This window comes from Coenobita brevimanus, chromosome 84 (genome assembly GCF_032717465.1).
Source record: "Coenobita brevimanus isolate Jiangsu-jjx chromosome 84, ASM3271746v2, whole genome shotgun sequence".
Lineage (NCBI taxonomy): Eukaryota > Metazoa > Arthropoda > Malacostraca > Decapoda > Coenobitidae > Coenobita > Coenobita brevimanus.
In genome coordinates, this window is record NC_137037.1 from 48,025,822 (window position 1) to 48,049,553 (window position 23,732).

Genomic DNA, 23,732 nt, shown 5'->3' on the forward strand with positions numbered 1-23,732 from the left:
GTGATGATAATTCATAGAGGTTAAAGCGGGATATGCATAAGCTGTCGGGGGATGGACCTAGATAGGTTGATAGAGCCTACTGATATAGATGTAAATACACATACTGTAGTTAATATGGATCGATATCAGCAGGCTGCTGATACAGGTAGATACAGATAAACAGACCTAAAGATAGATACAGGAATAAGGAATGTTTTAGTTTAACCTGTAAAAATATCGGTGTTTACCACAGATATATACATGTACTCGTATATAGATACCATTCAGCTTCCATGCATTTCATTCGGTACACTAAGATTAGTTCTGTCCCTGGCAAGATTGAAATTTATCTTCATTCTCATTAAAGAATTCAGCATTGTGATTCAGAACTGAGATTTTCCTGATAGAAATCACATGCTCAGTACACAGTTTCGATATGTTCCAGTCTTTTACTTTTTTCAGCAGCAAAAATGGACTCATGACTTGTTTTTCCTGCTTTATCTATATCTGACCACTTAGGAACTTGCTTCAGTAGGCTGTAGTGTACTGCATATGCTCCAGGTTTTGCAAGTGACCGAACCACTAATTCAAGTCCTCCATGCATGTGGTGTAAAATTGTTACTTTTTATGGATATCAGATCAGACTGTATTTTTCCATGTTTTTTCGTTAGCAAAAACACATTTCACAAATTCTGTTGCAGCCACATTATCACCTTCAATCATTACAGTGAGCCAATGAAAGGCGACAGCTTTATTGCACAAAATGGAGTTAGGTTTCTTCATGAGGATGTTCAAGCACATAATTTCAGCGGAAGAAAGGGAAAGATTCTCCAGCTCTCGTATCTGTCTTTAATTGCATGTAACCTGACCGAACCTAACCAAACTAACGTAGATGCGATAACAGATGGACAAGCTGGACAGTTATCTCCCTCTCCAACTCCATACTATACACTGTACTAAAAAGTGCATTTGTGTCAGATATGTATAGTTGAGAAATTGCAGAAAATTGCATAAGCTAATTGGTAAACATATTTTTTCTCAGGCGCAGTCCCTTAACTGCATGATACGCCTAGTCCCGCAGCAGCAGCAACTTCTTTATCTTACTGCTAGGAGTCTCACTTTTACAGCAATCAATAACTGCATTACTTGATAAGTACTGGTACCGGCTGACATTGGTCTCTACAGAAATGTTTAGTAATAGCAATACCACCACATGAAGCACTGAGTGGTTTAACATTTTTCACAACACCACTGTTTTCTATGTAGATAAACTGCAGATGTGCATTGTATTAACACTTTCTTTTTTACATTTCTTCGCTGTTTATATGAACAAATTGATTATATTCTACCGATATGAGGAACTGCACACACCACTCCTCACACACACCATCAACTGAGTAAATACAGTACTAAACAGTGACCAGCACATATGTGCACTGTATTTCAAGCATGTTATAATACTTCGGTAGCCTAGGGAATCATTGTGAGTTAAACTTATGTATATAAATCATATACACCATTCTAGGAGAAAGCGTTTTTTTTTTTTTTTTTTTTTTTTAAATGTATATGAGAGAGTTATTAAAGAAGAGAATGATTTAAACCAGTCACATGCAATCAATACGTTACCTAATCTTAGGAGAGTGAATAATTACTGTTCAAGATTTTACCAAACCAAACCACCGTCTCCATATACTAAAACAATTATGCCTATTTGCTTAGAATAAGTGTACTTTGAAAATATTTTGATGTTGAATTTGTATGCTACTTTATTTCCCTTGTGTGTGTGTGTGTGGGGGGGGGGGACTTTACAGAGTGACAAAATTTCATACACTAGGTGGCAACCATATACTCAGGTGGTGCCTGGTGGTCTTGTGAGTTAATGTACTCCGACTAGGTGGAGCCTGTAAGGGTTTCCATCTGAGAGGTGGTTGGGATTTATTGCTTACATAGTGCCACTCAGGTGCCTGAGGCTGGGCACCCATGCCTTAAATGTTGGGACTGCATAGCAGAGCCCTTGTTGTATGGGCAAAGAGGATTGGACGATGATGATGAAGACAGCAAAAGACCAGCAGAAGTACAGTAGTCCAGTTTGCTAATTGCAACACTCCCCATTCCCCAAAGGCATCACAGTGGCATTACATAATTTGATGTGAAGCATTCTTGTCTCAAAGATCTGATTAACAGTTGCCAGATTGATGAGCTCCTTGGAATTTAAATTCAGGATACCTTTTTGTAGTGTTGCTAAAGCAGGATTGAGAGGGACATGACTGTTAAAAGCAGGATACAGGTGTATATGGGAGACACCTAAGAAGGCAAGAGAAACAGAATTGTTGGAACTGTCCTGCTGAAAAGCAGGACTCTTAATCACCTTGTGTTTTCTTCATGCCCTCACAACTTACTCAGGTGCTCCTATTTTCCACAGGGGAGAATGCAACCAACATGGACTCTTTTATGTTCTTACGGAAGGAGTTGCCTGTGCGATTAGCCAACATCATGAAGGAGTTCAACCTACTGCCAGGAAAGCTGCTACACATGCCCTCAGTGGGTATTGTGCGAGACCTGTACCGCCAAAGCTTCACAGACCTCCTCCAGTTTGAAAATGGCACTAGCAATATCACAACAACCACCCTAGACAAGTAAGGCTTGTGTCAAATGTGCCACCCTAGACAAGTAAGGCTCATGTCACATCTGCCATCCTAGACAAGTAAGGCTCATGTCACAGCTGCCACCCTAGACAAGTAAGGGTCATGTCATATTTGCCACCCTAGACAAGTAAGGCTCATGTCACATCTGCCACCCTAGACAAGTAAGGCTCATGTCACATATGCAACCCTAGAGAAGAAGTAGGGCTCGTGTAATATCTGACACCCTAGAGAAGGAGGGCTTATGTCACATCTGCTACACTAGACAAGTAAGGCTTATGTTATATCTACCATGCCAAACAAGTAAGGGTCATGTTACATCTGCCACCCTTGACAAGTAAGGCTCATCTCATGTCTGCCTCACCAGACAAGTACGTTTCATTTCATGTCTGCCACATTAGACAAGTAAGGTTCATCATGTCTGCCACACTAGACAAGTAAGTTTCATGTCATATCTGCCACACTAGACGAGTAAGGTTCATATAATATCAGCCACACTAGACAAGTAAGGTTCATATCATGTCAGCCACACTAGACGAGTAAGGTTCATATCATGTCAGCCAAACTAGACAAGTAAGGTTCATATCATGTCAGCCACACTAGACAAGTAAGGTTCATATCATGTCAGCCACATTAGACAAGTAAGGTTCATATCATGTCTGCCACACTAGACAAAGAAGGCTTGTGTTGCAATCATGTCATGTCCAGATGTTACCTCCCACGCTGTTCATCATCCTTTACACATCATATGAATTTTACTCTTGGTCCTCACATCTCTGTTCCATTGCCTGCTGTCTAAAATATACCCTCGAAAAGTGGACGCACAACATTCCATAACCTAAAGAGTATTCAGGTTTTGTACCTAATGTCGTACATTGTATATTCCTCATTCTTTACTCTTTGAATGTTGCATCAAACTCCTTATGCTTGATAGAGTAGTTGTGTAGTACTAAGGAGTAGAATGAAAGAGGGTAATATGGGAATAGCTGTTATCATTACTATCGTCAGAATGGACTGGTATATTTCGCTACACCTGCTTTGCAAATTCCTCTCAGGTTCACAAATGACGTAGTAAAAATTCATAGCTTTGATGAGGGTGATACAGTATGGAAGTTGCTGTTAGTTTTACCATAACTTATCAGAATGGATCAATATGTTTCAGCATGCTCAACCTACAAATTCCTTCCAGGTTCACAGACGCACTAGTAAAAATCCGTAACCGGCATGTGGATGTCGTAATGACAATGGCGCAGGGGGTAATGGAGCTAAAGGATGCACATGCCATCAACGCCAACACAGAGTCCAACATCCAGTACTTCCTTGACCGCTTCTACATGAATCGTATCTCCATCCGCATGCTTATCAACCAACACAGTGAGTATCGCTTGGGGTGGTGTTGGCTGCCACACTCCCTCTCACAACTGTACCCTATACTATTTTGTAACTTTCTAATACCTCATGTGAATGATGTGGTGTGGTGATGATGATAGCACAAGTTGCAGTTCATGCTACTCATATACCAGCTGTTTGCTCATATTATTTACATGGGACCTGAAATTGCTGGTAAGAGTTGAACCATGCCAGCAAATTCACAAACAAACTTGTGACTTATTTCTTGTTGTAACTATGATTTATGTTCCAAGGAAAGGCAACGAAAAAGAGAGCAGAGCAGAGTCTTTCCTACTAATAATGGTAATTTATCATAGGGTTATATAATTGTTTTAGCTGGAAGTACGAGGTAAGAGTGTACAAATACCAGGTGTTGAAATTCCCGATTTTTTTTTTGTTTTAAAAAAAGTGAGAGAGAGGGAATTAAACATAAATATGATTGAGATTCCCAGTACAAATCTGAAATGGGTTGTCATCTCTCATCTTGATCATCTAGGGCTCATTTAAGAAATGTTGCAGTATATGATGTCAAGTCCAGCATGATTGGCCCCAGATCTGTAATTTATTTTTATCTACTTGAGTTCCAGTTACAAATTGATTTACAGTCATTAACTAGAAATATAGACAATATACCATAATTTGACTTGGCATTTCAATAATTTTACAGCTGCTATAAATTCTTGGAGTATACTGTATACCCCAGAGGAAAAACACTTATCTCAGCTTTCTGGTTATGACCTCTGACCCTCCTGAGAGATTGGATGATTATCTGTGTTTACCTTTTCAGTACAGTGACATTTACAGTGTATATTTCAGTACAGTGACATTTATAGTGTATACTGCAGTTCCATCCTGACTATTTTATTTAACGTAAGGGACAACTAATGCATAATATGGAGTCATAAATTAGCTGATGTCATCTGTTTTGTGGTACTCTATGCTCATGAATTTTATGTACACTTTTTGAACATTTGGATCGGGTGTGGAACCAGGAATTGCAGACTTTAATGTGTAATGATTTGTTGCTGCTTTTGCAGGACATGGATGGTGCTACTGTCTTGTAGTGATCCTTCTTTGTGTGTGTGTGTGTGTGTGTGTGTGTGTTTCCTCCATTCTTTGTGAAACCTACCTCATTTTGCCGTTTAGATGGGATTTGGCCAATTGTACATTTGATTTGTCCTTTTTTTTTTTTTTTTTTTTTTTTTTTTTTTTTTAGCCGTGCATTTGACTTTGCACATTTGATTTGTCCATTTATACATTTGCTTTATCAATTTTTGTTGTTGCAGCGATACTGTTTGGTGACGGAGTGAATCATCAAAACCATATTGGCTGCATCGACCCACACTGCGACGTGGTGCGAGTGATTGAAGATGCCTACTCTAATGCTCGATTCCTGTGTGACCAGTACTACCTCGCCTCACCCGAGCTCATCCTCCGCTACCACAATGGTTGGTGGCCATAGCTTGATGTTAGGGGGGAGGGACTGGAGGGTTTGGTTGCCATATTTTGACAATAGGGCATAGTTGGCATGTACTGACTTTTGGGGGAGTCGGGGGAGTTGGTTGCCAGATATAGACATTAGGGGAAGGACGTGGAAGGTTGAATGTCATATATGACAGTGGGAAGTGAATAGCAGGTTGGTTGCCATGTTTTGACACTAGAGGTATTTTTACTACCACACACTTCCTATAAAAAGGAATATGGTGGGGGGGGGGGAGTATGAAAGAAGACAAAGTGGAAGGAAGCTTGGTTGGTTGGCAAAAGTAGATAGATGGGTATAAAGCTTGGTTAGCAATAAGGGAGACAGGAAGTTAGAAAGACTGGATGGTGATATATACTGTAGGCAGTTTGCTGATGAAGGTAGGTGGGTATGTAGGTTAGAGGGTTGTTAATAAAGTGTAGAGGGAAGAAAGATAAGGAGATTGTTGTTGTTGTGGCTGCAAGGTCATCCGAACATGCACCCAGTGGACTGCGGACTAAAGCTTCTGTTTTCCAGCAGTCCACCATCCTCCTTTAGGGGGTGGCACAAAATTGGGCAGTAAAAAGGGGAAAATGCTAGAACTGGTTGATTAGTGAGAGAGAAGGGAGATAAAGAAGGTAGGCAGGCAGGGGAATTGGTTAGTAAGAAATGGGAGAATGTAGGAGAGTTGTTGATTAGTAAGATAAAAAAGCAGATAAGGGAAGGAGAAGGGGATGCAGGGATTGGTTGATTGGTCAGAGAAGATGGCAGTGGAAGGTAGGCATGAGAACTGGTAAAAAAAAAGAGCAGTGCAAGAATTGGGTTGATTTGTAAATGAAATACAGGGAGGAAGGTATGCAAGTAAACTGGGTGGTAATAATAGAGATAGGTAGGTAAATAGACAGGGATGTGGAAAACAGTATGCAGGGAGATAGGCTCGTAAAAAGAGCAGAATTCAAGTATGGATGTGCTCAAGATTGGGACAGAGAGAGAGGGAAAGTGTCATAGGAAAAGGTGCATGTTTTTCAGGAAGCAGTGCAGATAAACAGCCATATCTCCATATCAGGGAGATTGAGATTATGGCTTGGCTGTACCTCTGAGAGTTGAAACAGTTTTTTCCTGAGAAGGCTTTATTTCTTTTGACAGTCTTATTCTTATATGCATCTCAGATGAGTAGTGTCTGATCTCTTCTTTGGATATTCTGGATATTCTTCTTTAGAGATGTTAGTTGTTTTGTTTATTTTTTAATTGCAAATCTGATTTGTATATCTGAGGTTTTTGAAGCTTAATAGCAATTTCCTTAGCCATTATTCTGGTTGTTAAACATACCGACCTGACCAAAGTACATTACCGGTCTCTTGTCATCAGATAATAGATAAGAACTGAATTTTTCAATACATAGAAACTGTGCAAGTTTTTGTAAATCTCGCGCTAGCACAACTGATGTATTTGATTCTCAACTGTAGGACCCATATAAAACTTTTCCATCGCATTAAATACTGCAGGCAAACTTTACCATCTGAAACGCATCTATCATCCAATCCAGCATTGCCCAAGCAAGTTTGTAGGAGCCTGGGGCAAGGCCACTCAGTCCAGGCAATAAAGGCAGGAATGAGTAATTGACCACTCTCAAGCATCATTATAAAACCAGCAAACCCCAGCCACTCCTCAGAAATAGACCATCATGTACTACTGCTGGTTGAAGGACCTGAACATACTAGACCACAAGTCAACTTAAAAACTGTAGGAGGACAAAAGGGCAAAATGCTCTGCATTAGTATGCAGCAAGTAGGCCCACCCGTGATCTTAATGCAACTGAAAATGTTCCATGAAGGGGAAAGTATGTACAGTACATTACTCTCATTCCTGTAACCAGATAACAGATGAGTGTAACAAGAAAAGGGAAGCAAAAGCATATATAAAACTTGATTGAATTTTTGACAAACTATGGATGTTAAAGTTAATTTTGGTAGTTTTGGCATGATGAGCTGTCTGATTAGAAGAGATTGGAGGCTGAGCTGCTTTTCTTACTCTACGTTTTATCTTGCATTACATGTTCTTAGCCAACATCAGCCTAGCCACAAGTCTCTGCCTCTCGAAGGGAATAATATAGATATGACTCATTACAAGCCATTATCTGTCAGTTATGACAGATGTTGCAATGCCCACCCTTGCCCATTTGCTTATCATGAAGGCCACTGTGATAAAGAACCAGTGCATGGATGGCTGTTGAACTTTGCCTTAATGGATGTTGAACAGTGCACACTTCAAGTTTCTGAGTGGTGTGCATTAGGGTCAAGGAGTTCTGACGAGAGGGTATACATGAAACAGTGAATTTTAAGATGCCTAAGATATGTAGCCTTTTTAGTTTTGACATGAGGGTACTCATGGATCAGGAAATGTTAAATGTTTGAGAAATAAAGCCTTTTTAGTTTTGATACGAGGGTACAGATGAATAGGCAAATGTTAAGATGTCCAAGAAATATAGCATTTTTAGTGTTGACATGAGGCCACTTAATAATCTGTGAATATTAATATCCTCAAGATAACGGGTAAAGCCCTTTTAGTTCTGACTTGTGGGAACAGTACACTGCATCAGCAGACATCAACATGGCAGCAAACAGTGAACTTTTTTTTTTTCCCCAGTTATTTGTTACTGTATTTACCTTTTCAGTCCCGTGACATATTAGTTTATTCGTGCTACAGAACCTCCTGATGATTTTATTCAGCTTTAAGATCTCATAAAGGGTATATCAGACCTGTTCAGTGTTGTCTCTTGAAATTCAAGTAAAGTCATCTGGAGATAGCAAGAAAACAAAGACTTAATCACAGTGACGTACTTAACGGTAACTCTTTTCACACTTAGCAACACAACATAAGAGTGGCCTGTTTTACTGATTATTATATCCATCCATCCATCATCCAATCCTGTGTTCCCCGAAGAGGAGTGTAGGAGCCCGGGGCTAGGCAAGTTGCTCCTGACATTTAAGATGAGAGTGACCAGCCTCACTCATCCCTGAGTGGCATTACATGAGCAGTAAACCCCAACCACCCCTTGGATATAAGCCTTCACAGGTTCAGTCCGATTGGAGTGCCATAGTTACCCACTAAACCACTAGGCGCCATAATTCGGTTATATGGTTGCCGCCCAGTGTACTAAATGGTTTCCTGGTGTACAGGAAATCATTTGGCATGTCACTTTGTGTTGAGTCACCTATAGGCAGAAGGAAGAGGAAGAAAGAAAGACAGAAGTGGGAATGCAAAGTCACCAATAGGCAGAAGGAAGAGGAAAGAATGAAAGAAAGAAACAGAAGAGGATGGAAGGAAGAGAGGAAAGGGCAGACATCCAAGAGCAGCACTACATCGAGTGAGTGGATGGTGAGCGCCCCCACCTCCACCATACTCATTATTATATACTGATATATTTTTTATTTCCTCCAGTCTGAGTGATGGGCATGCATAGGTTCAGTCCTCAGGTGACTGGAGGATTTTATGTGATATAATCCCATTAGGGGAAGTAGGCTGGTCATCTGCCCTTAAATATACTCGACTGGTAGCGTAGCGTCGGGGCTTCTACACTTTGTAGGGGGTACTATGGGGTTGGCTACTAATGTTACTTAACTGTATTTCATTTCTCTCCAGCTGTCTTCGTTAATGTTTTGTCAACTCCCCAGCACTATTCCTTACATGTTTGTGGATATAGCAAACCCATGTTATATGTTGCACTTTTTTTTTTTTCTGTTATTTCTTCAGTGGATTACAGAAATGTTGCCCAAATTTCATTGATACCTATAATGCTGATTTGTCTGTTCCACAAATTACAGTACAAAATATACAGACTAAACCATTACTTATAGGTCTTTCACCATAACTTGGCCTAGATTCTCGTCCCTTTGTAGTTTATTTCTGATAGTTCTGTAGCAGAAAAAGGCAATGTTGTGGCTGTACATCTGGTACATAGTACTTTTTCATGACTAACATCATATTCTTGTTACTCAACTGTCATAATTCAGCATGCAAGATGGAGGGACGGCAATTTTAGGCCAAGGTAGTGTAAAAAGGGTATAGTTACTCCCCCCCCCTCCCCCCAGCAGAAAGAGCTGTGAGCCAGTTGTGTTCGATCTCCCACTGGTTTCCCCATTATCTTCCTGGGAATTCACCCTTTGGCATTTATTTTGTCTTAAGACTGAATAGATCTCACGGTGTGTGCTGGGGGAGGACTGATTATTACCTTCAAGTGTACTGTATGGATAGTGTTAAATACAGTATATATATACTGTATATATATATAATATTTTATCCTACTGAGTCTGGGGATGTCTCTCACTTTATTCTTGCCATTTCTTAACGGTTTAATTCAGTTTAAGTACTTTTTATTTGGAAAAATACATAGCTCTGTCATAAATTGCACAAAACTGTCTTTAAAAAAAAAAAAAAAAAAAAAACATTACACGGACTCAAGGGGGTTAATAACATCCCTGACATGACGAGGTCTGCCTGGGCCTTTCGTCTTACACACCTGTTCATTATGTCTGCACAGATAACACCTTTTTGCAGTGCCGCTTAATTTTGTCCTATGCTGTTTTTTGATGAGAAAGTTGCAGTTATTGGAAAGAGGAATCAGCCTTGTCTGATTGACATTTTTTTTTTTTTTTTTTAATGCAGATTTTTTTCCTCTTTTTTTATGCACTTTATTTTTCTTTCTTGTTTTGTACTGCACAATAATGCTGTGTTAAGAAAGCAGTCTTAATACATACTTAATGGATTCATCATTGAGAGGAGAGTATTGGAATCTGTTATATAGAGTAAGTAGATTATTAATAGCTTTGCTAGTTTATATAACTAAATGTTTGTTTGTCCAGGTTAGTGGTGAAATAATTACATATATTTCTGGTCACATTATTGAACTGACTTTTGAAAACCCAGGACTGTGGGTACTAAATTCAAACATAGTTGTACACATTATTTTTAACATAATTTTGCAAAATTGTCTCTTTTTCAGGTTTTCCTAAATTTCAGTAAGAATTCTAATGTTATGATACTGTTGTTATATATTCTAGCTGCTGAGATATGAATTTATTCAGCCAAGGAAAGACCCTTCAAAGTAAAGGGATTTGAATCATCATCATTATCTTTCCATTAACCCCGTCTCTCCTAAGGTCTCTCCTAGACCGAATATAGTCATGTAGCAATAGCACGAATGAGGAAGGAAAAAATGAAAAAAAAATATTCAGTTGTCACACCTCTCATTAAGATCTTGTTCCCTCTAGTCTCATAAATTGCTCTTAAAATGTAACCAGTGCAAGGATGGAGGTGCAGTAAGATCAAGATTGGCATTACCAGCCCCACAGACCTTTTAGGAGTCATTGTTAACTGATAGCACATTGTGACGTAATTATCCGCCATACGGAGGAGGTTACACAGTACAGTACCATCGTAGGCCACAAGACACTGCAAAATGCTATTTATGATGTAGTATTATATTGCTTCAGTAAGGGAAACACACAGTATCATGCGGTATAACAGCAATCTGAGGCTTTTTTTTTTTTTTTTTTTTTTTTTTTATAATAAGGAAAGCACATACCACAGTAGTCTGAAAACTTTTTGTTGTAACTTCAGTTATTTAATGAGTATAAGCACTGACATGGTATCATTACCATTTCAGTGATTATTAACTTTGGAAACTAATTTAATTACAGTGAATGGATTAACTTAAGATCAAAGCCTTTCCTGCATTCCGTATTTTGATGGGGAAGGTAGTGATACAGGAATGGCAGCTGTGTGCCATACCTTAATCTTTTAAAGCTTGTCTTATGAATGTAATATAATACAGTTGTAATTAGTGCAATGAAATGAGACAAGCTCAAATCACACAAAGTACTCATTTTGAACATTGCAAATCATTTAAAGACATGATGTTCTTCCTACCATCTATGTCCCTTACATTATACATTTTTTTTTTTTTTTTTTTTTTTTTTTTTATCATGTATGAGTACCAGTATCTGTCTTGCATATAAATAAGGAAAAACTCAGCAAACATAGCTTATGGTGGTGTCTAGTGGCTTACATTCTCTGTGCAGCTGTTGAGTGGAATGAACTGACCCCATAAATCTAGTGACATCTAAATTCTTGCCATCTCCAGATGATTTTACTCAGTGTTTAGGGGAGACTTTTCATGCTAGGGAGTTGGATATAAATTTCACTTAGCCCTTCACTACAAAAGGTCTCTCCTGATGTGAATTAAATCCATCTGGTGGGAGCAAAGAGTAAACCAGTAGAATACCATCACCTAATTAAAAAGGGGTGAAGGAAAAACCTGTCAGGGTGGTGTTAAGTAAGGCTGTGGTAGAATAGTGACAGTGGCATTAGATGTGAGGCTTTGTGTGCAAGAAGTGGAAAAGCACCATGACAGTCATGTGAACAGTGAAATGTGGCTAAAGCCTTGTTAATTAGCCACACAGTCATCTCTGTTTGACAGGAAATTCAGTTACATGAGGCTCTTGCATTCCTACACTTCTTAGTTTCCAGCACTTATTAGGAAGGAAACAGCTCTTTTTGGCACCTAGATTAGCTCCCAGTCCACAGAAACATGAGCAGAACAGTCACCAACTTCAAGACGGAGAGTCCTTAGAGGATGCATGGTGTTATTTTATTTTATTTTTGACATATTAAAGACTTCCTATAATCACTTCAAGATATGATCATCACATGTCACAACTGGGACCTGCATTTTCTGGCATGTTTAATTTCTGGTACTTGATATAGAGAGACAGACTTTCCCACTTCACGCACACAATGCCTGGTGTGGCTATAGTAGACTAGAGAGACACTAACAGCAGATGCTTCTTCCCCACACCCCCCTGGTCACTCTCTTAGGGATGGACAAGAGTTCCCGCACCATTATGGCAGCCGGATCACCAGGTAAGGTTTTGTTCAGCCCCTTACGTGTTTAGTTTGCCATTGCCTGCTTCATGATGGATTGATTGGCCTGTATGATAACCACACTGTTGGAACACCTAGCTGTGTATGATAACCACTTTGTTGCAGCTGTTGACTTATGAGTTCTTATGTGTACTTTTCCATCACTAACTCTATGTTCTCCTATCACTTGACTCCATGTCCTACTTATCATTCTTCAATACATAGGCCTATGCTCATTGTACAGTACTTACTCCATGTATACTTTTATTAAATCACTCGATGTACTCTATAATTATCATGTATCACTCATTATACTTTGTACATATACATATATCACTTCTTGTACTTGATATTCCACAGTGTACAGTACTCCACATCACTAACTATCTCATATATTGACTCGTAGTTCACTGATGCTTCCTCACTAATTACGGTACATGTTTGCAGGTAGGTTGTCTTTGCCAAAACGTTTGGGAATATTGGTGCACTAATTTCTCGTATAATATATTGTTGTTACCCTAGGCTTATCTGGACATGAACCCAGTGGATTGCAGACTGAAGTTTCCCTTCTGCAGTTCACCATCCTCTCTTTTCAGGGGACAGGGAGGGAGCCGAAGAATGTTTATGTAACCAGGCAGCAGAGTTGCTTGGTTATATTTTCGCACCATGTGAAACCATCCAGTACCTCTCATACAATATACAGTATATACAGTGTGTAAATGCATTTTGTATTTACCCTACATACTTCCTTCATGTCACAAGGCAGCTAAAGGGTGTGCGAGTATGGGCCTGGAATTTTAATCCCTTTGCATTGGCATCAGAATAATGTGGTGATCCCGTCTCCCAACGTTTGTGTTACAACATTGATAACGTGCAGCACTGGTGGGAGATACTAGATATTCATCTGCTGTTCTGATTCATGTGTCCAAGGATATGTTGTATCTGAGAGTGATAATGCATATTTAAATACAGTACTGTACTTGTAATACTGCATGAAATGTTTACAGGCAGGGTTATTGAGCTGTGTGAATTTTGTCAGTCAAAGAATTATAAGCTATCTTGCTTCACCTTTTTATTGCCATTCGTGCAAACACATTACTAATGTATCAAGCTGGGGAAAAATGTGCCAGTTAAAGGGATATTAGTTTTGACTTACTTTGTCATGTGGTGAAAGCTTACTTTTACATACTAAAATTGCATTAATAATTACGTTTACTGCTCACTACAGAACTGTACAGGAAGTCCTCATTATAAGTTGCCTTCTTGACATCTGCTTTTGCTGTTAAGTCTACAGTTAGTTGCATATTAATTGCTAATTAGAGTTCCACGGCTGCGTTCAAATTGATCTGCAGGTGTCCCCAAGTGACAGTACTCTACTGGTTGTCGAGAAAAACGGTGATATTTTTTCAATACATCCCTGCCTACTTTGCCCTTACTAGCTGAGGGTATAATGTTGATTGGTGGCAGTTGCTTTGTTGGTAATTCACTTGCCACAGGGTGGTTGGCAGAATTCACTTGTAATATTTGGAGATCATAAATAGTTTAGAAAACCTTATCTTGCACACAAACTGTATTCTGTATTTTCATGAGCTATGGGGTATATTTCCATACAGTATATGAATGTAGGCTTTGTTAACTAGAGTTCTAGAAAATGTTTTATGCTAGTAGCTTGAGTTTAAGTACACTGTATTTAAATTTCTACACGGGGAGACCTAAGGAATTAAATTTCATCTCTTACATGTAACTGTTACGAATCTTCGTCCCCTTCAGATCGCAACCCTGTGTGACTTTTAGAACTACAGTACTATCATATTCAAATAGGATTAGGTCCTATGTAATCAGGTAAAGTCCAGCAGTGTAAAAGAACCAGATTTGAATCTTCATTTGAGTACAGTAATTTAGGTAGCACTGGTAGTTCTACATTGACAGTATTTGGCAAAGCTAAAATGAAGATAGCAGTAGTCTCTTTGGTTTTACATTATCTCAGAAAGTCTTTACTATCTGTCCATTAATGTTTTATTTCCCACAGCAGACTGTACGTCATTGTTGATGGTGTGTGTGTCCTGTCAAGATGGAGACATGGGAGTTCTAGATGATGTTAAAGTGGACACAGTATAGTCCTACTTGCCTTCTCATATTGTACAGTGCAAGTGTCTAGTATATTACTCTAGTATTAATCTCTTGTTACAGCTCAGCATTCAGAATGGCCAAGTTGAAGTGAACATAGTATAGTTCCACTTGCATACTCATATCGTACAGTGCCTGAAGTACCTATAGTGATGCCTTGCTCCCCACAGCGGACAAGACGCCAGTGTCGGTGGTGTACGTGCCGTCCCATCTTTACCACATGTTGTTTGAGCTGTTCAAGAATGCCATGAGGGCTGTGGTGGAGCATCATGGGCCTGGCTCTGATATCTTCCCACCCGTTGAGGTTTTGCTGGTCATGGGGCAGGAGGATCTAACCATTAAGGTGAGTATGAAAGATTTTCCTTATAACTTATGAGAAGTTACTGTCAACAGGTGCCATATTTTGACTCGGTGCTCAGAGATGGTACGCCAAGTTTAAGCAAGTTTATTGTACCGGATATTCATTGATAACAAAAGATCTACTCTCACTGATCAATCCAGTGGTAGATCTGTAGCATATTTTCACAAGTACTTGGACCAGGCAGTGATTTTAATAAAAGTCCTGATTAACTGCTGTTCACGCCATAATGGATTAACAGAAGGCTGAGGTGGTGGTTACCACACTGGTATGTAGTATAAACCTAACAATGTAGGAATAGTTTTAGCACAGGTGTGACAGACTGCCACCTCTCTGGTTGCATTGTGGGCTCTTGCTGGTTTTTCTGATAATCTTCTTTACTGTCTTTGTCTCATTCTCATAGGTTAGTTTTAACCTTGGACAAGCTGCCTAATATGGATTGGCTGGCCTTCTGCATTAGCCTCGGTTATTACATTCTGTTTATCTGTACACAGCTGAGTGACCAGGGTGGAGGAATCCCACGCAGTGTGATGGACCTGCTGTTCAACTATATGTACTCAACGGCACCCCAGCCTGCTGTCTCTGGTCTGGACACGCCCCCCCTGGCTGGCTATGGGTACGGCCTGCCACTTTCACGTCTCTATGCCCGATATTTCCACGGGGACCTTCAGCTGACATCCTGCGAGGGCTATGGATCAGATGCCGTTATCTACTTAAAGGTCAGACACTGGATAAAATCATGGAGGACTTGTGTGTATTTAACATCTCATTGTTGTCCATTCTTCACACTTAGAAACTTACAAAATCAGTGCTGAATGACATCATGGTGGACTGCCTTCATTTAACAGTACGTTTTTTTCCATTTGTGTTCATTCTTCCCATTTAAAAAAAAATATAAAATAAATGCTTTCATGCAGGGTAATATTGTACTGGTTAAATTCTTCACCTGTATAAACATATAATAAAATCAGCCACATAACTTGTAGTTATGAAACTTTGGGGGGAATTTTCCAGGATTTTGATAAATAAAATTAAGCAGTTTATCTCTGATCTTTTTCCTGTTGATCTCAGAGCGAAGTGAGACACTTGTAACTGAAGATAGCGTAATGTACCCACTGGAAAGTACAGTATTACGGATTCATTAGCTTATCAGGTAGATGCACATTGTAGTTTCACTTTGGCCTTCTTGTTACTGTATTTTTCCTTGGTACTGCAGAACAACACCTTGGTGCTAAAAGAAAAGGAACTTTTTTGAAGTACTGGGTTGCTTACTACAATTCAGAATTATTTTGAATTTCAAGTACTGTATAACTAGTTTCGTAATTCAGGAAACTGCCTTTGTAAAGCCCTGCTACATAAAGAACATTTACTGCAGTATGTCACATTATGTTTAGAAAAATTTTGCATGTTAATGCAATTTTTAGTACATTCCAGTTCAAAGAAACTAGTTTTGTGTGTTTGCGTGGTTAATGTTTGTGTGTTCATAGATTATACTGTGATAGTGGGAAGTAAAAAATGAAGCTAAATGTTTACTTGTCCATCCTCAGAAATACTGAGATGTGGAAATGTTTAGTGTTTCCATTATTATCATTGTTATTTTTATTATTATTTGGCCATGTAGAGAGGATGGAGGGTGAGAGACTGACGAGGAGAGTGTATGTGAGTGAGGTGGAGACCGAGGATGAGATGGAGGGATGGAGTGGAGAGGTATATGAGAGAGGGGGGTGAGAGTTGGGAGCTGGGCAGTGAATTGGCGGGGGAAAGGGTGACGTGGAGGTGATTTGTTTGTGGCCACCCCATACGGGATTAAGGCGTCTGGCAATAGATAGATAGATAGATATTTTTAATGTTGTAGGTGGGGGCGTTCACCATCCACTCAATGTAGTGTTGCCCTCAGGTGTCTGCCCTTCCCTCTCCTCCATCCTTCTTTCCTTCCATCCTCTTCTTTCTTTCCATCATTCTTTCCTCTTCCTTCTACCCGTGGGTGACTCTACACTGAGTGACAAGCCACATGGTTTCCTGTACACCAGGAAACCATTTACTGCACTGCGTGGTAACCATATAACCAAATTTTGGCACCTGGTGGTTTAGTGGGTAATTACAGCACTCCAATCGGATTGAGCCGGTGCAGGTTTACATCCAAGAGGTGGTTGGGTTTTATTGCTCACATAATGCCACTCAGGGATGAGTGAGGCTGGTCACTCTCAGGACCAACTTGCCTAGCCCCAGGCTCCTACATTCCTCATAGGGCAACGTAGGATTAGATGATGGATGGATTTTATTTTTATGAGGGAAGAAGTCAGGATGTTCATGAATATGGTGGTGATAAACAGAATCAGTGTCATAATAATTTTCATCAAATTCCCAAGTAGTGAGGAGATCAAGTTTCTTGATACTTTTGAGGACGTGAATCCAAGGAGATATAGAAATTAGAATAGTACAACCGAGTCTCCCCAACCCACCTCCTGTATTGTAAGAGGTACAAATGCAGACATACAGTTTAAGTTCACCACACTACAATAGAGGCAGTGAGGAGTAACATTTCAAAACCCAGAATTAATCGTGGGAGTCTTGCATACTGAGAATATTCTACGAGTTCCAGAATTCATCAACTAAAAAGTAGTGATATTAATGTTTGCAGCTTTTGGATCCACCTGTAATATAATGCTGGGAGGTTGGGTAGTCTCATCTCCCTTCCATCTTTTAATCACCTGTAATTCACTGAAGTTACCAAGTTAGAATTTTTTCTTTCAAATTTTTCACTTCATTCTGAGATGTCTCCTAAGCTGAATAAAACTGTGTTGTGGTAGAAAATGTAATGCTTATTAGATTGATGGCTTTGGTGAAATTTTCAAATTTGTGATTTTATTATTTATATATGACCTCCACATTCTGATGGTTATCTTAGCCCCTGCATATCAAGGACAGTAATATGGGACTGCCTGTTGTTCATCTTCATTCATCATCATCCTGACCCTGTTCTTGAATGACCAGCTTGGGAGGTGGGGGGGCTGGAATTGGGGGTTGGAAGTGCAAATGCAGAGTTGAAAGGAAGGATGGGACTTTAATGTATTTGTGTTTTGATGAAAAGGGGTTAGATTGAGATGGTTTAGGCACACGGAAAGGATGCAGGATGACAATTGGTTGCAGAGGGTGAGAGGTGTGAACATTGCGGGTAAAGTTGTGAGAAGCATGCCAGAAAAGACAATGTGTTCATACAGTGTGACCTCAGGAATAGACTGAATAGTGAGGCTGCTACAGAGTGCTGTGTGGAGGGTTGCCATTAGGAGATACAGGCAGATCCATACACATATGATGGAGCCTTTATAAACAAATGAAAAAACAAAACCATATACACTGACCATTATTCTCAATAAACAGGCGCTGTCAAGTGAGGCCAACGAGCTGCTTCCAGTGTACAATAAGACTTGTCAGAGGCAGTACTCCACTCCTGTACAGACGCACGACTGGTCATCACAGGTAAAGTTTTTGCTTATTTTTGGTTAGATTAGATTAGGTTAAGTTACGCCTGCATATACAACCTTATTCTTTGGGGATTAAGGAGCTTTACAGAACCTTTTTCCTAATGTTATGCACATGATGTCCATGTTAGTAGAGCAGGTCAGCTATAAGTCTGCTCACTCATAGTGGGTCATCTTTGATACACATAGACCAATACAAAAGTGGATAATAAAAATCTTTGTCCACAGGTTCACTCTGCTCAGTTTGTGCGACCCTTCAGCACCTCATCCCGCCCCAAGACTCCAACCCCTCCCGTGATCACCACTACACAATAAACTGCAAAGGAAGCTGTAATATTGGGAAGAAGAAATGATAAGAAAAACGAAGATAAATGGGACACACACTTATTCTGTCATTTCTGACATTGGAGGAAGGAGTGAGGGAAGAGTAGGAAAGAACAGGTGTAAGTAACAGGACAGGAGAGGGCTCTTGTTTCTTATCACCCTCACTCTTGTTGAGTTGGTGGAGGAAGAAGAAGAAGAGAGATGTGAATGACAAGGAAGAGGATAAGAGTTGTGTCCCTCTCACCCTTCTCCGGGGATGACAACGAGACAGAGATCGTCGGTTTTATCACTATTTTAAAGTTTGACTGAAGGAACCTCTGGTATAGTTCCTGCAGTGCGCCTCAATTTTAAAATTTGACGAGGAAATGCTGGTAGGTTTCCCACAACCCTAGATGTCAGTTTTAAAGGAAAAACTTGCATTTACTGTATCATCATAGCTGTTAACTTTGCCACTTATAAAGCAAAGAAGTAACCTATATTTAATTTATCCACTTGTGGCCAAAAAGTTTTAAAATGAAACTATGATAGACATCCCCAATTATCACTCAGATCTTTCATAGTTTTTATTGTTTTAAAAATTTTAAGTTACAGGGTAAACTTATTCATAAAGGGTTTATTCATTATTATCATTGGTACAGTTAGGTTTTTGAGGGCAACATGTGGACTCATCATGCCTGGTAAATCTGCTCCTTGTCAACATACCTAATGAACAGGGTATCCTATAACTCATGTATAGATGAGTAACATAGCACAGTAAGTCCTTGCTATATATCATCTTTTATATCCATTTTCACTATTAAGTTCAGTGTAAATCACAAAAACATTGTCCATAGAACTCCCTTTGGTAAAGATAAAACTGCTTTACATATTTCCCCAAGTTAACATATATGAATAGTTGACACTCTGGAAGAGATCTTAGACATTTTACAAGGACATAGTGTACTATGCAATTGAACGATTTTTGCAAAGTAATCTTTCACTGTATACTGTTCTGTATGGTGCCCATAAACCACGCTTAAGTCATCACCTTCAAAGCAATTAAGAAACTTCATGTGTGTGTATATGCTGATTCAGGCAATATACCTAATCCCACAGCTCTTATTGCGACACGCACTCATGCATATCATTAATCAAGAGCTGTGTTTATAGCCAGTCCGGGCCACTGAGAGAGACCCTGTAGCACAATGACAGGTATTATCCAAGGGTGGGATTTTGAAATGCATTTATGATTGATTTGTGTCATAATATATGATGTTTTTTTGCCGGAAGAACTAGAGATGGAGAGATTTTAACTGCTTTCCTCATCCTTCCTTGCAAAAACAGATATAACCTTTGATAATATTTCTCCGATAGCCATGATTTGTTTTTGTAAGGACACGAGACTTGGGAGAGTCTCTGCATTCTCCTGGGATTATTCTTCCCTCAAAAAAACAAATTCAAGTAATGGTAGAGAGTCAGTCTTAAATATGTTTGAGAATTGCATCCCAGTCTAACAAATGGTACTCATCCTGGTGCTGTGGAATAGTAGGGAAGAGGGCTCACTGTGGGGAGGGGATATTAGCAAGAAGGCTCTAGACAAACTGCAAATATGTACCAGTATATATATATTCAGAACTGCCTGTAATTTTGTATGTATGATACCTTATTATAATTTTTCTTACTACTGGTACTGTTATTTCTGTATACAGAATAGTATACAACGTATTGTTATATGGTAATAAAATGAGTTTTCGCTCTATAATTCAACTGATACTCTACTCTGGTTAATGCCTGTGCTCCCCTTTCACTGCCCCCTTGAGAGCCCATTTCACTATGATCTCTTGTATATCATAATTGCTTTGGCCATGGCAGCTTCCCTCGGGCTACTCTCCGAGGCCATACAAAGCATAGACACGCATATAACATGGTGTAAATTAAAAACAGTTCATGATGCACCACTAGCCTCAATATGTTCAAGCTTATGTGCAGTACCTTATTGTGCAAGTGGATACAAAGTCTAACAATGGATGATGGATGAGTTCTGATATGATTTTATTTTCATTTATTTACATTTTGTGATTAAAAGTTTCAGTTGTATGTGATTGGTGACTCTCAGATAGGAATGGAAATGCACCAGGCCAACCTGATGCAGGTTGTCTTTCTCAGACTTTGTCACCTCTCACAAGACTTGACTCAGGGATTGGCCCTAGAAGCAATTTTAAGTTTTCACATATAATTTTTTGCCAGGTGTCATGTCCTCAATAAACATCATCATCAAGCGTTCTTTACTTGCAGTCTGCTTGTTGCTGTAACAAGCAGACTTTTGTGATAAGTACTCTTTTTACTACTGTCACTTTCTCAAATAGTAATATTTAAGAAAATATTAGGTTACTTTAAATCCTTTTCAATTTCCCCTGTGAGGGACAGGGAGAAATAGAGGCACCACTCCAGGGAAGATGAAGGCAACAGCATTTACTGAGTTCCAGGTTCAAGCAGTGATGCTGCTTTTAATATGTGTGTGTATTGAACAGGTATAACAACAAATACCCTTTAGTAATGGTACAGAGAAAAAAAAGCTTAATGTAATGTATATTATTATTAGTGACCATTATCTGCAATATGTCATAGTACAGCACAAGTTTAGTTGGTTGTGTAACATTTAGTGGTACCTGAATACTGTAAAGTAACAACAGAACCTGAACTCCATAAATTACATTATCACTCATGTAGCACATTCATCATCATTCTAACCCAATATTTCATTACTGCAATGGAGTGGAGAAAGAAATCATACAGTGGTGTTCAGTGAAATGGGTCAAACATCCATTCATCACCTTCCTTGGGACACTATTGATATCTTCCTTCTCTTTAGTGTTTTCCCTTCACATTATCTGCATCCCACTCACCCCATTCAGTTTGTGGAACATGGGGATAAGAGGAGGAGGAGGAGCCTGGTACTATGCATCACTGCTAATACAGCTTTTGTTAGGCTTTCAGTTGAGATAGTTTTTTCTACTCCTCAATGTTCCACTTTCCATTTCCCATTTGTATATTCAACCCACCACATTCAGTTTGCGGAAAACATGTCATGTAGGAAAAAACTTGTCTTGCCTGGGGTGTGTTGCCTTGAGTCAACAATGCAATTACTTTTTTTAAGTCAGACTAGACATTATATTTAAGAATGGTGGGTGCAGTTATCGAAGGCATCAGGTGCACATTATGGGAAAGTAAAATTTTTTACTAAAAGTACAACATACTCTAATGGAGTGAAATTAGGCTTGCATAAGGTTAAGAAAGCAGGATGCCAATCTGTTGGACACAATGTGCTTCCATTGTCTAAATATTATATGGTGTTGATGCAATGCATTTGGACCATTTGACTATTTTTCTCCTTCAAGTTATGCATCAAGGTTTCAATAGATCAACCTATCTTTTCTTTTGACATCTGGAATCTAGAATGCAATAGTATCAGATTGGTCAAAACAGTGTCTGCCGGTTCTTTTCACCAGATAATTCAAGAGCAGACTAGATCATGAATATGTTAATAGGAGTCCTTGCACCGTTGTGTGTGCAGTATAAGCCTGCACACAAGTGTTTACTAGAGGGCCAGACTGGTCATTTCTGCTGACAGGAATATAGGCAGTATTTTGGATAATATGACAAGTTAGGACTGAGTGATAGTGTTAAATGAATTACAATATATTAAGTTTGTTGTTTCCCTGAGGTGTGCCGTAGCAAATGTACAGGAATGTAGAAAAGTTGATGTACATTAGTTTAAAGTTTAGTTCTTGTGTTTCTATAAACATGCATGATTGTAGATGTAAGTTTTGTAAATAGAGATTGCTATTTTTATTTATTAAAGTTCTCATAAGAACTGTGAGTTGTACTTTTATTTGATACCGTTTTAAAACCATGTGTAAAGTTACCTTGTTCAAAATGGACAATATTTTGTTGGGTGCCAAGGAACTGGACACATCTCAAAAGACTACTATGTTGTGTCCTGTGGCAATTTGTCGTGGAAAATACAAGGGCTGTAGCCAGAGAAGGGGAAAAATAAAACAAATATAAATAAAAACTACAAAAATATACAGAGCATATAAAGATGAAAAGGAATTCCCAGACAGGATGAACAAAGGAAAAGTGGTCACAGCAACCAAAACCCAAGTGCCAAGAGGGCTGCCTTAAAGAAAATAAGAAACTGACCAAAAAGAGAACTTAACCAGGGAACTGAATTGACATGCAAGTCCTACTGCAATGGAGTCAAGGAAACACACTTAAATGTAGATCTTGAAAATGGGGGGGGGGGGGAGTAGAGGAAGGCACTCCACTACGATGGCTTTGTAGAGTAACATGTTTGAGCAGCACAATGCTGCCACATTGCATTTGTAACGCTACTGGGAGCTGGTTCATGACTAAGCAGATGCCACAATCAATCAGTTTTTTCTTATGATATTCTTCCTTTGCTAAGTAAATTTAAGTAAAGGAAACCTACCTTAGGAGTTATGAGCGAACGAGTGCAGCAAGTGAAGTGAGTAAGCATAGCAAAGTGATGTTTATGTATAGCTGAGAAATGAGCAGCCCGAAAGCAATGGCTTTCAGAGGCTAATAACTTTTCTACAATGTGAGATAGAAATTCTTTCAGCTCCCCACATACAGCTATTCGCAATAGGGTGGAGTCAAAGGCTTTTTGTCTCATCAACTCTCTTTCTCTTACTGGTTCCCTTCAACCTCTGTCTCTTCGCCACAATGTTGCATCTTTATCTCTTCTCTATCACTACTTCAATGGTCACTGCTCCTCTGAACTGTCTGCTTGCATCCCTCCACCTCTACGACGGGTGCGTAGCATCCATCTAGCAACAAACTCTCATCCTTTTTCTGTCCAACTCTCTAATGCAAGAGTTAACCATTACTCCCAGTCCTTCATTTATGCAACAGGTCAACTCTGGAACTGTCTCCCTCTCAGTATTTCCTACTTCCTATGCTCTCCAGTCTTTCAAACGCAGTGTGTCCAGGCTTCTCGAAATGAACAGATCTTGAATTTGGCTTTGTATTGTTTTTATTTTTTTCTTGGA

At 39.3% G+C, this 23,732-nt stretch overlaps 1 protein-coding gene across 2 annotated transcripts in view; it reads left to right on the top strand.

Annotated features, from left to right (window-relative positions):
- Positions 1 to 21,726, top strand: part of Pdk (pyruvate dehydrogenase kinase) — a 44,385-nt gene extending 22,659 nt beyond the window's left edge. Inside the window, exons 2-9 of one of the 2 annotated variants that reach the window (XM_080280271.1) lie at positions 2,402 to 2,615; positions 3,811 to 3,995; positions 5,297 to 5,458; positions 12,346 to 12,390; positions 14,688 to 14,860; positions 15,370 to 15,594; positions 18,257 to 18,355; positions 18,586 to 21,726. In XM_080280271.1, the coding sequence (XP_080136397.1) occupies positions 2,402 to 2,615; positions 3,811 to 3,995; positions 5,297 to 5,458; positions 12,346 to 12,390; positions 14,688 to 14,860; positions 15,370 to 15,594; positions 18,257 to 18,355; positions 18,586 to 18,672 (1,190 nt within the window). In that variant the 3' untranslated portion in view covers positions 18,673 to 21,726. The remainder of the gene's footprint in view (positions 1 to 2,401; positions 2,616 to 3,810; positions 3,996 to 5,296; positions 5,459 to 12,345; positions 12,391 to 14,687; positions 14,861 to 15,369; positions 15,595 to 18,256; positions 18,356 to 18,585) is intronic. The other variant, XM_080280272.1, reaches the window with a different exon arrangement.
- The last annotated feature ends 2,006 nt before the right edge of the window (positions 21,727 to 23,732 follow it).